Here is a 15,618-nt window from a genome sequence, read left to right on the forward strand (position 1 = left end):
GGCACTCGAGGACCGGGGCATCGCCGGGGAGGGGGACTGGAGAGCCGCGCCCGCCGCGCGCAGCGCCCCTTCCCGCCCCCTGCACCATGAGCTGGGGCACCGAGCTCTGGGTGAGTGAGGGGCCGGGCCTGCCGGGCGCCGCCGGCCTGCGCTCGCAGCCTGGGGAGGGGGCGAGGGCGCGCCGCTCGGGGTCCCTGCGGCCTGGGCAGGAGGCGCGGGTCCCGGCGCCCCCCGCCGGCCTCGGCCGGAGCGGGAGGTACGAGCCAGTCCGCCCTTCCGAGGCCAGGCGAGTCGGTGTGGGGGTCCCTGCGCGTCGGAGCCCCCCGCCGCCCCGGGGAGGGGGCGCGGGCCCGGGGCTGCCGGAGGCCGGGGGCTGCGGGCGGGCGGGGTGGGCAGAGCCCTCGGCCCCGGGGCGATCGCCTGAGCCCGGGAGGGGCCGAAGGGGGCGTGGAGGCTGTCGGCGCCGCGGCTGCCTTGTGTCCTCGGGCGCCCCAGCCGCTGTCCCTGGGGCCGCCTTCTCCGGGGCAGGGGTCGGCGGGCCGGGGGAGCCGGGGACGGGGAGCGGAGCCTTTCCCCGGGGGGCGGGGGCTTCCCACCCTGGCGGCCTGGGGCGCCCCGCGCCTCTCGGGTCCTGAAACTGAGGAGCTGGGGAGGGTGCGGCGCTTGTGGCCCGAGGCGGGAGTGCGGGGGTCTCGGGTCGGGGGGAGAGGGGCGTCGAGAGCTGCTGGGGCCCCGCGCCGAGGGCGCCCGGGGCGGGGAAGCGGTTTCCCCCGGGGACGGCGCCGGGCGGCGATGGCGGTGCGCTGGCCCGAGGAGGAGCGGGCGAGCCTGGGCTCCCGGGCCGGCCTGTGATTCCCCGCTTCCCACCTTCGGGGGCTGTACAGGGTGCGGGCGAGCGAGGCCCGGGACTCGCAGGGCGAGACACAGGGCTGGCTCCAGAGACGGGGCGCATCTTTTTTTTTTTTTTTTTGCATTAATTGTTTTTACATAACCATTTCTCGGGCTCAGAAGCGGCCAAGATGCCCAGGGCGATGCCTCCCTTAGATAATTGGTCTTGGAGACGTCCCCTGTGCGCAGGGACCCTGAGTGACAGCGCCGCTGACGTTTAGATATTCACTGCGAGTGTCAGACGGCAGATTTTTAAAGAATATTTGCCCACACCTGAGCTGAGTAGGCAGCGAGTGGCCCCTGCACGGTGCTTCCTTCACTGCTGGGTCCTGCTCGCTTACCTGGCGTGGGGGCAGACCAGATGTCATCCTGAGCCAGAGGATGGAGGCTGCCGCAGGGCGCAGAATGGGATGCTGGGGGGGGGGGGGGACGCAACAGCTACAGGCCTTGCCGATGGGCTGGGGACCAAAGGCCACGGTGGGCGTTTCCTGCTGACCCTGGCCATCTTGCAGGAGGCAGTGAGTGGGGGTGGGGGTGGAAGGACCACGTGACTGCAGTGATATTTGTACGTTTCTGCAGGGGGAGTGGAGAGGTGGCAGGGCCAGGATGGGGAGGGCTGAGCCTACCTGGGAACGGGGGCGCGTGACGGGGCGCAGGGGAGCAGGCTTGGCGCCTGGGATGGCGGGATTCCTGGTCCTGCTCTTCTGCGACGTGTTGGGGCTCCTCTGCCCTGGAGAACCACAGGAAAACGTTTCTAAGGGAGGAGAGTGTGCGGTAGCTGAGTGTTTCCTGGCTGGTCCCTGATGAGAAGGAATGATTCAGTGTTCGGTTCTGAATAGGCAAGCATGTGGCAGTGAGGAGTGGTTGGAAACGGCCTCCCCTAGGAGTTCCGCCTCTGCTTGGAGTAGCTGAGTTTCACAGGAGGGAGAGAGTACGCGGCGAGGGCAGCAAAATGTCTCCCATCAGTATTTTATTAGTAGTTTTTAAAAAAGTTTTTAAAATTTATTTGAAAGGCAGAGAGAGAGAGAGATCTCCTGGTTGCAGGTTCGTTCCTGAATACCCATAAATACCATAAATATATAAATAAATACCATAAATACCCATAAATGGCAGGGGGCTTAGTCCAGGTCTCCCGCGTGGGCGGTGGGGACCTAAGTCGCGGAGCCCATTTCCTGCTGGGTCCCCCGGGTGCTCACTGGCAGGAAGCTGGTGATCCCTAGTGGAGCACAGCCCGGGTACCCCATGTGGGATCAGGTGTCCCCATCAGCCTCTGGACGTCTGCACCAAGCATCCGCCCTGTTGGTGGTTTCGGAGATAAGAAGCTGGCCTAGAGCGATGAGGAAATCCCAGATGGAACCTGGTTTTCCTGGGGCCTGGGTCTGCACAGCGCGCTGGGCAGTGAGGGAGGGAAGGCTTCCCTGAATGGTGGCTTGGGGAGCGTGCGCTTGGGTAATGAGATAATGATGGGGCACTGGAGCCTGGCTTGGCAGGATCACGCTCCAGACAGAGCGAGCCGGAGCCCTGGTTTGGTGGCCGTGCGTTATTTGTAACAGGTGGCTGCCGCTCTCTCGGTCCTTCACAGACACTGTTAGATCTGACGCAGGTTTTAGGTAAAGGCTTTGGAAATTGACGGGTTTCTAACGTGCATTTTACATGAAGGGCTGCTCTGTAGCCACATCCTGCTTTGTACAGGGGTAAAACCTTTCTCTTGCTCACTCTCTCTTTTTCAAACTCCTCCATGGTCGTGTTCTTCCACATTCTAGGAAATTTCTGAGAAATTGTGAAATGTCAGCGAGTTATTATACAACCATAAAAATGACTTTAAACTCATAATTTGCAATAACCTTCCTGGGTAAGTTTAGGTTAAATTGGGCCTTCTCTTACTGTATCAGAAGGTTGTGACAAAGTCTAATCGCTATTTTGAAGTGCTTAATACAGAAATTATTATTATATTATTATATATTACATATATAGTATTATATCTGTATGGCTCTGCCTTCACATTGCTTTTCAATTTATTTTTTTGGAAAGATTTATTTTATTTACCCAAAAAGCAGAGTTACTGAGAGAGGGAGAGAGAAAAAGAGATCTTCCATCTGTTGATCGACTTCCCAAGTGACCGCAATAGTTGGGGCTGGGGCAGGCTGAAGCCAGGAGCCTGGAGCTCCATCCAGGTGTCTCGTGTGGGTGTCAGTGGCCCCAACAATTGGGCCATCCCCCACTGCTTTCCCAGGTGCGTTAGCAGGGAGCTGGATGGGAAGTGGAGCAGCTGGGACCCAGCAGCTCACAGGGGATGCTGGCAGCGTAGGCAGTGGCTTAACCTACTGTGCCACAACGCTAGCACCCCCGATCAGATCAGTTTTTAAAATTTTCATTGAATCACTGCTGTGCGTGCAACACCTGTGTGAGACGGTTGAAGCCCGCTGCCTATGCTGAAGGAGGTCTGCTTCTCACGGCCGAATCGTGTACAGTGGCCTTACCTTCTAGCCCGCGACCTCAGAGGCGAAAGAGAAACAGGTGTTTCTGCGAGAGATCAGCCAACACGCACCCGCTCGAGGCCTGGTTCAGAAACACAGTCCTGGGCTCAGCGGGGTTCACCGGGGTTCACCGACTCGGAGCTGTCACTGGTCCTCAGGGCAACGCCCAAGCGAGCGTGTCTTTGGCCCGGGTGCTTTCCTCTTACCTACTTACAGTGAGGAAGTGTCGGCCGGGCTTTTGTGTGAACTCGCGCGTCTGCATGAAGGATGTGTAAATCCGCAGGAAATTTTGCCCTTTTCCCAGTTCCTGTCTTTCCGGCTGACCGACTGCTCCTCTGCCGTCTCTCTCTCTCTCTCTCTGCTCTGGAGCTGATGAGAACCGAAGTAGCCCAACGTGCAGAGAAAAAGCCCAGGGGGCGGCAGGGTGCACCCTGGTGAATGTAGGAAGCCACCCCCCCGTCTGCATTGTACACCTTTTTTTTTTTTTTTTTTTCCTTTTTTTTAGCCTGTGCTTTCAGGACAGAGCCAGGCCTACAGTGTACATTGAGCTGTGTTGGATCTGTGGACATTAACTGTGCTGTGTACGTTAAGAGGTAGCAGTGTTAGGAATTATCTACCAACTAGACTGGCAGCCGTGCCTGACTGAGTGTGGGAGCTCAATAAATATGTACTGAATCAATGGATCCTTTTTCCCTTTTAATATCAGCTTTCTAAAAATGGTGAGAAGGTAATTTAAAAAAAATTGACTTATTTGAAAGGCAGAATTAGAGAGAAAAGGGGATCTTCCATTTCTCTGGTTCACTCCCCAAATGACTGTGATGGCCAGGGCTGGGCCAGGCCAAAATCAGAAGCCAGGAACTCCATCTGGGTCTCCGACGTGGGTGAGGGGCCCAAGCACCTGGGCCATCTTCCACTGCTTTCCCAGGCGCACTGGCAGGGAGCTGGATCGGAAGTGGGGCAGCCGGGACTCAAAGGGCAGCTCATATGGGATGCCGGTGTCACAGGTGGTGCTTAAGCCACTGCGCCACAGTGCCGGCCCGTAACAACTTCCTATTCTTTGGCAGTGGTAAAAATTTGTATAATTCTAGACACTTTTTTTTTTTTAAACAAAATAGATTTCTTTTTTAGAGCAGTTTTAAGTTTGCAACAAAATTGCAAAGGAGGTTCAGACTTGGCTCTTAGGCCTCCTGCCCAACAAGCACTCATGGCCTAAGTAACTTTTTTGCCTTTTTGGGTTTTTGTTTTGTTTTTCTTATAAACAACAGATTGATTTCACTGTCCTGGAGGCTGGAGGTCTGGGACCGAGGTGCCGGCCCAGTCACGTCTGCTGTGAGCCCGTGTATAGTTTGCAGGCAGCCTTCTCCCCTTTAAACACAGATTTTGCGAAGTTTTCCCTCCTCTGTTGTTCGTGTTGCTGTCTATGCCTGGTGGGTATAGCTGTGTTTATTTTGTTGGGCACTAAAATTGTTAAACTTTTTTGTTTTTTAAGATTTATATTTGTTTGAAAGAGTTAGAGAAGGCCGGTGCCGCGGCTCACTAGGCTAATCCTCCGCCTTGCGGCGCCGGCACACCGGGTTCTAGTCCCAGTCGGGGCGCCAGATTCTGTCCTGGTTGCCCCTCTTCCAGGCCAGCTCTCTGCTGTGGCCCGGGAGTGCAGTGGAGGATGGCCCAAGTGCTTGGGCCCTGCACCCCATGGGAGACCAGGAGAAGCACCTGGCTCCTGCCTTCGGATCAGTGCGGTGCGCTGGCCGTAGCGCGCCGGCCATTGGAGGGTGAACCAAAGGCAAAGGAAGACCTTTCTCTCTGTCTCTCTCTCACTATCTACTCTGCCTGTCAAAAAAAAAAAAAAAAAAAAAAAAAAGAGTTAGAGAAAGGGATGGCTGCAATGGCCAGTGCTGGGGCAGGCCAAAGCCGGAAGCCAGGGGCTTCATCTGGGCCTCCCATGTGGTTTCAGGGGCCCAAGCACCGAGCCGTCCTCCACTGGCCATTAGCCAGGAGCTGGATCGGAAACAGAGCAGCCGGGACCCCACCTGGCACCGTAGGGGATGCCGGTGTTGCAGGCGGCAGCTTTGCTTGCTGTGCCACAGCTCTGGCCCCGCCCTGTGCCCCAAAGTTTTAAAGTAGGGACTCCTGATTTCTTTTTCATCTTGAAATTGTGAACTGTTGGTAGGGCCGGGTGTGGGAGAGTTGTCATTGGACTGTTGGTAGGGCCGGGTGTGGGAGAGCTGTCGCTGGACTGTTGGTAGGGCCGGGTGTGGGAGAGCTGTCGCTGGAGTGTTGGTAGGGCCGGGTGTGGGAGAGCTGTCGCTGGACTGTTGGTAGGGCTGGGTGTGGGAGAGCTGTCGCTGGACTGTTGGTAGGGCTGGGTGTGGGAGAGCTGTCGCTGGACTGTTGGTAGGGCCGGGTGTGGGAGAGCTGTCGCTGGACTGTTGGTAGGGCCGGGTGTGGGAGAGCTGTCACTGGAGTGTTGGTAGGGCCGGGTGTGGGAGAGCTGTCGCTGGACTGTTGGTAGGGCCGGGTGTGGGAGAGCTGTCGCTGGACTGTTGGTAGGGCTGGGTGTGGGAGAGCTGTCTCCGGACTGTTGGTAGGGCCGGGTGTGGGAGAGCTGTCGCTGGACTGTTGGTAGGGCTGGGTGTGGGAGAGTTGTCATTGGACTGTTGGTAGGGCCGGGTGTGGGAGAGCTGTCGCTGGACTGTTGGTAGGGCCGGGTGTGGGAGAGCTGTCACTGGAGTGTTGGTAGGGCCGGGTGTGGGAGAGCTGTCGCTGGACTGTTGGTAGGGCCGGGTGTGGGAGAGCTGTCGCTGGACTGTTGGTAGGGCCGGGTGTGGGAGAGCTGTCGCTGGACTGTTGGTAGGGCCGGGTGTGGGAGAGTTGTCGCTGGAGTGTTGGTAGGGCCGGGTGTGGGAGAGCTGTCGCTGGAGTGTTGGTAGGGCCGGGTGTGGGAGAGCTGTCGCTGGACTGTTGGTAGGGCCGGGTGTGGGAGAGCTGTCGCTGGACTGTTGGTAGGGCCGGGTGTGGGAGAGCTGTCGCTGGACTGTTGGTAGGGCCGGGTGTGGGAGAGCTGTCGCTGGACTGTTGGTAGGGCCGGGTGTGGGAGAGCTGTCGCTGGACTGTTGGTAGGGCTGGGTATGGGAGATCTGTCTCCGGACTGTTGGTAGGGCTGGGTATGGGAAAGCTGTGCTGGACTGTTGGTAGGGCTGGGTGTGGGAGAGCTGTCGCTGGAGTGTTGGTAGGGCCGGGTGTGGGAGAGCTGTCGCTGGACTGTTGGTAGGGCCGGGTGTGGGAGAGCTGTCGCTGGACTGTTGGTAGGGCCGGGTGTGGGAGAGATGTCTCCGGACTGTTGGTAGGGCCGGGTGTGGGAGAGCTGTCGCTGGACTGTTGGTAGGGCCGGGTGTGGGAGAGCTGTCGCTGGACTGTTGGTAGGGCCGGGTGTGGGAGAGCTGTCGCTGGACTGTTGGTAGGGCCGGGTGTGGGAGAGCTGTCGCTGGACTGTTGGTAGAGCCGGGTGTGGGAGAGCTGTCGCTGGACTGTTGGTAGGGCCGGGTGTGGGAGAGCTGTCTCCGGACTGTTGGTAGGGCCGGGTGTGGGAGAGCTGTCGCTGGACTGTTGGTAGGGCCGGGTGTGGGAGAGCTGTCGCTGGACTGTTGGTAGGGCCGGGTGTGGGAGAGCTGTCGCTGGACTGTTGGTAGGGCCGGGTGTGGGAGAGCTGTCTCCGGACTGTTGGTAGGGCTGAGTGTGGGAGAGCTGTCTCCGGACTGTTGGTAGGGCTGAGTTTGGGAGAGCTGTCGCCGGACTGTTGGTAGGGCTGGGTGTGGGAGAGCTGTGCTGGACTGTTGGTAGGGCTGGGTGTGAGAGAGTTGTTGCTGGACTGTTGGTAGGGCCGGGTGGGGGGTTGAGAGCTGTCGCTGGACTGTTGGTAGGGCTGAGTTTGGGAGAGCTGTGCTGGACTGTTGTTAGGACCGGGTGTGAGAGTTGTTGCTGGACTGTTGGTAGGGCAGGGTGTGGGAGAGCTGTCACTGGACTGTTGGTAGGACCGGGTGTGGGAGAGCTGTTGCTGGACTGTTGGTAGGACCGGGTGTGGGAGAGCTGTGCTGGACTGTTGGTAGGGCAGGGTGGGGGGTGGGAGAGCTGTCTCCGGACTGTTGGTAGGGCTGGGGGTGGGAGAGCTATCGCGTTTCCTCACTGCCCTTGAACCAGTGCGGTGCAGTACTAACCACAGCTCAGAGCTCTGTCACTTTTCTTCTGAATGCGTCAGAGGTTTCTGTTTGGGGGAAACCCGGCGAGACCCTCAGGGGAGAGAGCACACCCGGACCCTGTCCTACCCTCCGAGACTGGTGGCTGCAGCGAGTGCAATCCGTCGTCCCATTGTTGCATCCTTGCGCGGCCTTTTCTACCTAATAGATATTAAACAAAACGAAACACAGGTGGCCCTGTGGTCCTGTTCGATGTTTCCGGCAGCTTCTTGTCGGCAGACATAATCCCGAAACTTGGTATAGGTTGCATTTTGGGTGGGTGGGGCCGTGAGCGCCCTGCTTGCGCTGTGGCCACCCTGTGCCTTCGGCTTTCTGCTGGTGAGAGCCGTAGAAAGTGCTGCTGCTTCCCAGCTAAGACTAATATTGTGTTTCCTGCAAGGATTACTCACCCTTGTTTCAGCAACACCGCCCACACTTAAAAATAAGACTTTATTTTGACACTTAAAAAAATTGCGTGCTACCCAGCGTTCATGAATGTCCTGGAAAATTAATCTAATTAAATTCTAGAGGAATGTGGGTGTGAAGTCTTCCGGAATTAGTGTTAATAAAGAAGTATTTGTTTCCTGTTTTAGTAACATGCACTCATACTAGCTTGAGCCGAGTGATATACTCCGTTTAAAATTTTTTTTTAAATCATAAGAAGCCAAATGTGTATATGTATTAGAGAAAAATTTGGGACTATACAAGTTTTAATTTTTAAAATTGGTTATTTATTTATTTGAGAGGCTGAGAGAGTGTGTATGCTCCCCGTCCAGTGGTGCGTCCCCCAAAGGCCTAGGACAGCTGGGGCCCAAACAAGAAACCAAGGGCTCCATCCAGGCTTGTAGGGGAGCTACTGGACCTGAACAGCGGAGCCCTCGGAGCCCTCGGTGCTGCCTCCCAGGGGCTGCGCTGGCAGGCGGCTGGAGTGAGGAGGAATTCCGGAACGGGACGCTGGGTGTGTGAGCTGGTGTCTTAACCTCAAGGCTGAACACCCTGCTCTGATATTGACGGATCATGGTCTTCTAGCTGGGACCAACTTATAATCACCATCGTATTTTCAAAATTCTGTTTCAAATTTATGTAAAATATAACAACCTCGGTTATTTAACATTGGTAATAGGTTCAGACCAACACTACCAGATTCAAGAAAAGGTAGAGAGAACTTCATTTTCTTGTGGCAAAAGCCATAATCCGTTCATATTTAGCATCTCATGAACTGAATGTCTTTTTTTTTTTTTTTTTAAGATTTCTTTACTTCAAAGCCAGAGTTACACAGAGAGAGAAAGAGAGGCAGAGAGAGAGAGAGAGAGAGAGAGAGAGAGAGAGAAGTCTTCCATCCACTGGTTCACTTCCCAACTGGCCACAATGGCCAGAGCTGGGCTGATCCGAAGCCAGGAGCTTCTTCCAGGTCTCCCACGCGGGTGCAGGGGCCCAAGCACTTGGGCCACCTTCTGCTGCTTTCCCAGGCCACAGCAGGGAGCTGGATGGGAAGTGCAGCAGCCAGGTCTCAAACTGGCACCCATATGGGATGCTGACACTGCAGACTGGGGCTTTACCCCACTACGCCACAGCACCCCCTCCCCCCTTTTTTAGATTTATTTTTTTTATGAGAGAGAGAGAGATCCTCCATGTACTGCTTCACTACCTAGATGGACAGAAAGGCTTGGCCCAGGCCAGGCCAAAGCCAGGAACCAGGAGCTTCTTCCGGGTCTCCCACATGGGTGCAGAAGCCCAAGCATTTGGGCCATCTTCCGCTTCAGTTCCCAGGCAGGGAGCTGGATTGGAAGTGGAGCAGCTGGGACATGCCTGGCTCCTGTATGGGATCACAGGTGGTGACCCCACCTGCTACGCCACAACGCCAGCCCCAAGCTTGTGGTTCTTGAGAAATAAATGTTTTCTTATGTGTGTAGTAAAAAGGAAACTTAGCACCATTATTATTTTTTTAAGATTATTTATTTATTTGAAAGGCAGAGTTACAGAGAGGTAGAGGCGGGGGGCGGGGGCTTCCATCTGCTGATTCACTCCCCAGATGGCTGCAACGGCAGGAGCTGCGCCGATCTGGAGCCAGGAGCTTCTTCCGGATCTCCCATGTGGCTGCAGGGGCCATTTCAGAGAGCTGGATCGGAAGTGGAGCAGCCAGGACTCGAACTGGCGCCCATGTGGGATGCCGGCACTGCAGGTGGCGGCTTTACCTGTTATGCCACAGCGTCGGCCCTTATTATTATTTTTATTTATGATTTATTTTTCTTATTTGAAAGGCAAAGTGATGGAGAGAGAGGGAGAGACACGGGGACAGAGAGAGAGAGAGAGAGAGAGAGAGAGAGAGAGAGATCTTCCTGACAGTGGTTCACTTGCAGAGTCAAGTGAAGGAGGCCAGTGTCTGAAACCAGGAGGCAGGGAGAGGTGGGTGCAGGGGCCATGCCTGCGCTCTGGCCACGCCCCCTGCTTTCCCAGGCTCCTTAGCCGCAGCGCCGGCCTCCAGCGTGGCACCTTTAAAGGGGGCTATTCCCCTTGCAATCCTGTTTGCACACCTGAACGGAGCATGGGCTCCTAACGTGTGTGACAGGACCAGACGGGTCCTTGGAGAGATGGTGCAGGTGCTGACGCAGGTTCCAAATTTTTTTTGCACCAACATAAACAATTTTTTAAAAATATTTATGTATTTATTTGAAAGTCAGAGTTATACAGAGAGAGAGAGAGAGAGAGAAAGTGAGAGAGAGAGAGTAAGCAAGAGAGAGGTCTATCTGCTTCTATCTGGTTCACTCCTCAATTGGCCACAAGGGCTGGAGCTGCGCCGATCCGAAGCCAGGAGCCAGGAGCTTCTTCTGGTGCGGGTGCAGGGGCCAAAGGACCTGGGCCATCCTCCACTGTTTTCCCAGGCCACAGCAGAGAGCTGGCTCAGAAGTGGAGCAGCCAGGTCTCGAACCGGCTCCCATATGGGATGCTGGCATTATAGGCCAGGGCGTTAACCTGCTGCACCACAGCGCCGGCCCATAAACAAGTTTTAATTCTGTTTTTCCACGGACTTCCTGGCATCCCATGTAGGTCAGCCTCGGGGGAGAAAATCCAAACCTCCCGTCTCTCCCGTCTGTCTCTGCTCGGCTGGCACAGGCCTGAGAGAGCTCCCGGGTTTGCTTGTCAGCACTTTGTAGCTAACAGACTTGAGTCTTTCCAGTGAATTCCCAAGACTGATGAACAAACCAGAACGCAGATTTTAAACTTTGGGTGAAAGAGTGTGTAAGGAGAGGGGGTATTCGGATTTGCTGAGCTGTGTGGAAGGCTCCTCCCATACCAGGTTTCCTGGAGAGCATAAAATCAGAACGGAGCTGGAAGAGCCGAGTGGCTGGTGACAGTGCACCCCGGGCGCCAGCCTCCCCTGCGTGGGGACAGAATGGAGCCTGTTTCACAGTTGCTACGCAGATGCCTTTTCTGTTAACCCGCTCCTGCCCTGAGCAGGCTACGGCACAGTAACTACGGATCAGATCGGTTTTAATCCTCACTCTGTCCCATCTTCCATCCCTGGGCTCCCACTTAGTTCCCAGATCGGATGTGGGGTATTCATTTCACTGCTTTCCCACATTCCCCACAGTTTTAGTTTTTGCTCATTTTTTTTTTTTTTAAGATTTATCTATTTATTTGAAAGGCAGAATTGCAGAGAGAGAACCAGGAGCCAGGAGCTTCACCCACGTCTCTCACATGGGTGCAGGGGCCCAAGCACTTGGGCCATCTTCCACTGCCTTCCCAGGCACATTAGCAGGGAGCTGCGTTGGGCGGAGAGCAGCCGGGACTCAAACCAGCGCCCATTATGGCAGCTTTACCCTCTCTGCCCCAGCGCCGGCCCCCATTTTCTCTTTTATAATGAATTTAAAATCTGGTAATATTTTAGTGCTAATTCCTTGCCCTGTCAGCCGCTTAGAATTGATATAACTATTTTAAAGTCTTTTTTTTTTTTAAAGATTTATTTATTTATTTGAAAGGTGGGCCATCAGAGAAAGAGGAGAGAGAGATCTTCCTTCCATTTGTTGGTTCACTCTCCAAATGGCCGCAACAGCTGGACTGGCCAGGTTGAAGCCAGGAGCCAGAAATCCCGTCCTGGTCTCCCACATGGGTGGCAGGAGCCCAGGCACTTGGGCCGTCCTCCTCTGCCTTCCCCGGCGGGAACTCAAACTGGTGCTGCAGTTAGGGGTGCTTGTGACGCAAGGAGTGGCTCGGCCCACCGTAGCCCGGCACCAGCCCGTTAAGGTCTTCTTTGTTCTTTTTGATTTTGGGTTGTGATTCATTCAGCTAAGTCACCATTCACTGATTTATCTGAAAAAATATAGCGGACCGCTTAGCATGTGCCAGGCATTGTTCTGGGCAGAGGGCAGTGAAGCAAGCATTGTGAAATCTGCACGCGTGAGAGTATTTCCAAATGTTCTGCGGGTTTAGCCTTTGGTTGTGTGGCTGGTTAATTAGCTTGGAGCCCACATCAAAGTGCTTGGCTCTGACACCAGCTCTGGCTCCGGCTCCAGCTTCCTGCAGCCCCTGGGAGGCAGAGGGGATGGCTCGGTGGTTGGGTTCCTGCCACTCACGTGGGAAGCCTGGAGTGAATGCCTGGCTCCCGGCTTTGACCCAGCTCAGCGCTGCCTGTTGTGGTTATTTGGGGCATGAACCAGTGGATGGGAGAACTCTCTTTTCATCTCTCTCTCCATTTCTTGAATACATACGTTTTTTTAAATTTAGGGAAAAAAAATTCAAGCCTCTAAAAAGATTCTGTAGAAATATAGAATGAAAAGATAAATTGTTTCGGTGCAAAAAACAATTTGAAATCCATATATAGAGGATATCCAGAAAATCCTTGGAAAATCTGTATTATGAAGAAGTTATGCATGGTCTTCAAAATTGTTTTGCACCAAAATAAACTATTAATTCCCTTTTCTGCGTGACTTAAATAACTCTCACATGTATGATTTCTGCTTGTAGTGCGTCACATCATGATAAATGCAATGGAGGCAAAAGAGAGTGGGAGAGAACAGAGTCCAAAACCCGGTGGGGGCAGGCAGAGTGGCGCAGTGGGTAGGGCCACCTCCTGGGACACGACATCGCTCGTCACAGCACTGGTTCCAGGCCTGGCCACTCTGCTTCCAATCTAGTTTCTTGCTAATGTGCCGGGGAAAATGGCCAGTAAAGGGTCAAGTACTTTGTTGCTGCCATCCACATGGAAGACCAAGGTGGAGCTCCTGGCTCCTGGCTTCGGCCTGGCCCAGCCCTGGCTGTTGGTGGCACTGGGGAGTGAACCAGCAGATTTCTTCCTCCTTCTCTCTCCTCCTCATCCTCCTTTTTAAAATTTATTTACTTGAAAGGCAGAGTTACAGAGAGAGAGAGAGGGAGAGGGAGAGGGATCTTTCATCCACTGGTTCACTTCCCCAAATGGCCACAGTGGGCCAGGGCTTTGCCAGGCTGAAGCCAGGAGCCAGGGGCTTCTTCCAGGTCTCCCACATGGGTGCAGGGACCCAAGAATGTGGGCCAACTTCCCGTGCTTTCCCAGGCCATTAGCAGGGAGCTGGATTGGAAGCGGAGAGCTGGGTCTCCGACCAGTGGCCGTATGGGATGTGAGTATCGCAGGCGGCATCCCAAACCCCTACACCACAACACCCGTCCCCGCTCTGTCTTCTTTCTTTCTCTCTGCCTTTCAGTTAGCTAAAAATAAGTGAATATTTTTGAAACAAACACACAAAAAGAGGAAATCCAGTAGATAGTTAAACACGAGCTCCTGGAGTTCAAGGAAGAGCTCCAAGTGGGAGAAGTGAATTTGGATCATCAGAAAAGCGAGCCTGGAGGTGGTAGATTCTTTTATTTTTATTTTTATTTTTTGACAGGCAGAGTGGACAGTGAGAGAGACAGAGAGAAAGGTCTTCCTTTTGCCGTTGGTTCACCCTCCAATGGCCGCCGCGGCCGGCGTATCGCGCTGATCCGAAGCCAGGAGCCAGGTGCTTCTCCTGGTCTCCCACGCGGGTGCAGGGCCCAAGCACCTGGGCCATCCTCCACTGCCTTCCCGGGCCATAGCAGAGAGCTGGCCTGGAAGAGGGGCAACCGGGACAGAATCCGGCGCCCCGACCGGGACTAGAACCCCGTGTGCCGGTGCCGCAAGGGGGAGGATTAGCCTGTTAAGCCACAGCGCCGGCCAAGGTGGTAGATTCTAAGCTCTGGCAGGGAGTCCAGCAAACACTGTTACTTAACCTCAGAACCCGGCGGCTTAGCCCAGCGGTCACTGCCCTTTTGGGCACGGCTGTGCCCTCTGCCCGCCAAGCTGCTTACCTTCCCGGGAATCGTTCTGTGAAACTCACAGGTGGGTGGGGTCGCAGGCAGGGAGGCGTTGATTGGTTTTGTAAATGGTTATGAGGGCATAATAAGTGGTGCTCGGAGCTTTGATGTGCTAAGAAGTAAAACTCATCACCGAGTCCTACATGGGAAAACTAGAACTAAATGGCCACCCATGGGCACTCGGTTTGGGGGCGTCATCAGGAATTAATGTCGCGCGTTCGTCACTTTAATGGGCTTGTGCAGACGGCCTAATAGTGTGGCTGCAATGCCTGTGTGCTTACTCTGACCTGCGGAGATGGGCCGGGAAAGTTCAGAATTCTTCCCCTTCACAGCCAGTGAGCGTGGATTTCTGGTTTTCTTTATCTTTCGGACACAGCAGCAGGGAGGGGGAGGCTCCAGGGCCACGAAGTGCCGGTGCCCTCTGCTGAGAACCCCCACCTGCTCCGTGCTCTCGGACAGCTCTGGAGCCTGTCCTTTGGGGTTTCTGCAGCGACGCCCCCACGGACTTGGAGGGAAGAATCCCTCCTCGTTCCTCCCCGAGGATGTGGGCGGGGCCCCCTGGAATGGGGGGGTGTCTCATGACCACTCTCTGAGGTTCTGGGTTCTGCTCCTGGGGAGGGGGTTGTGAGCCAGGAACTGTGGAAGAAAACACAGGCACCACACAGCCTCCCGTGCTGCCCCGGGGCTTCTCTGCGGAGCGGTGCGCAGCTCAGCTAAGTGCCTCTGAGTGCTGCTCCCATCACCCCGGCATGGGGGGGGGGGGTGACGCAGGGAAGAGAGAACGCGTCTGTGCCCACGCGCTCGGCTCTTGGCAAGGGTTCCGTGAGATGAGCCCCCTCCCCGGACCCCCCAGGAAAGCAGGCGTGTCCCGAGGGGAGCCTCCGTGGGTCTCCCAACTCAGATTTCCATTGTGCCTAGTATTGTTTGATTTTCCTCCTTTTTTTCCTTTTTTAAAGGTTTATTTATTTATTTGAGAGGCAGAGTTAGAGAGAGGGAGAGACAGAGAAACGTCTTCCATCCACTGGTTCACTCCCAAAGTGACCGTAACTGCTGGAGCTGAGCCGATCCAAAGCCAGGAGCTTCTTCTGGGTCTCCCATGAGGGTGCAGACTCGGGCCATCTTCCACTGCTTTCCCAGGCCACAGCGGAGAGCTGGATCGGAAGTGGGGCAGCCGGGACATAAACCATCGCCCTTATGGGATTCCGGCACCACAGACGGAGGCTTAGCCTGCTATGCCACAGCACTGGCCTCCCCAGTTTTTCTTTTTTTAAAGACTTACTTATTTTAATTGAAAGGTGGAGTTACAGAGAAAGAGAGAGAGATATCTTCCATCCTCTAGCTCTCTCCCCAGATGGCCACAATGGTTGGAACTGGGCTGATACGAAGCCAGGAGCTTCCTCTGGGTCTCCTATATGGTTGCAGGGGCCAAGTATTTGGGCCGCCATCTGCTGCTTTCCCAGGTACATTAGCAGGGAGATGGGTCGGAAGTGGACAGCCAGAAATAAACCAGCATCCATATGGGATGCCAGCACCACAGGCGGAGGCTTAGCCTACTGTGCCACAGTGCCGGCCCCCAATTTTCCTCTTTATCTCTCGCAGCGATCATTGAAGATCGGTGATACTGTGTCACCAAGTGCATCAGATTGCGGGAGAGCCCTCCTTTCCACGTGCGGTGGGTCACCCACCACAGGCTCCCAGCCACCTGCTCCGGGTAC

At 55.2% G+C, this 15,618-nt stretch overlaps 1 protein-coding gene across 6 annotated transcripts in view; it reads left to right on the forward strand.

Moving 5' to 3' along the window:
- FNBP1 (formin binding protein 1) overlaps positions 1-15,618 on the forward strand; it is a 122,901-nt gene continuing 107,283 nt past the window's right edge. For 3 of the 6 annotated variants that reach the window (XM_062207377.1, XM_062207380.1, XM_062207378.1), the window contains exon 1: positions 1-110. In XM_062207377.1, coding sequence (XP_062063361.1) covers positions 87-110 — 24 coding nt within the window. In that variant the 5' untranslated portion in view covers positions 1-86. The remainder of the gene's footprint in view (positions 111-15,618) is intronic. The other 3 variants (XM_062207376.1, XM_062207379.1, XM_062207381.1) reach the window with 1 other exon arrangement.

The sequence above is a fragment of the Lepus europaeus genome, chromosome 12, assembly GCF_033115175.1.
Source record: "Lepus europaeus isolate LE1 chromosome 12, mLepTim1.pri, whole genome shotgun sequence".
Classification (NCBI taxonomy): Eukaryota; Metazoa; Chordata; class Mammalia; order Lagomorpha; family Leporidae; genus Lepus; species Lepus europaeus.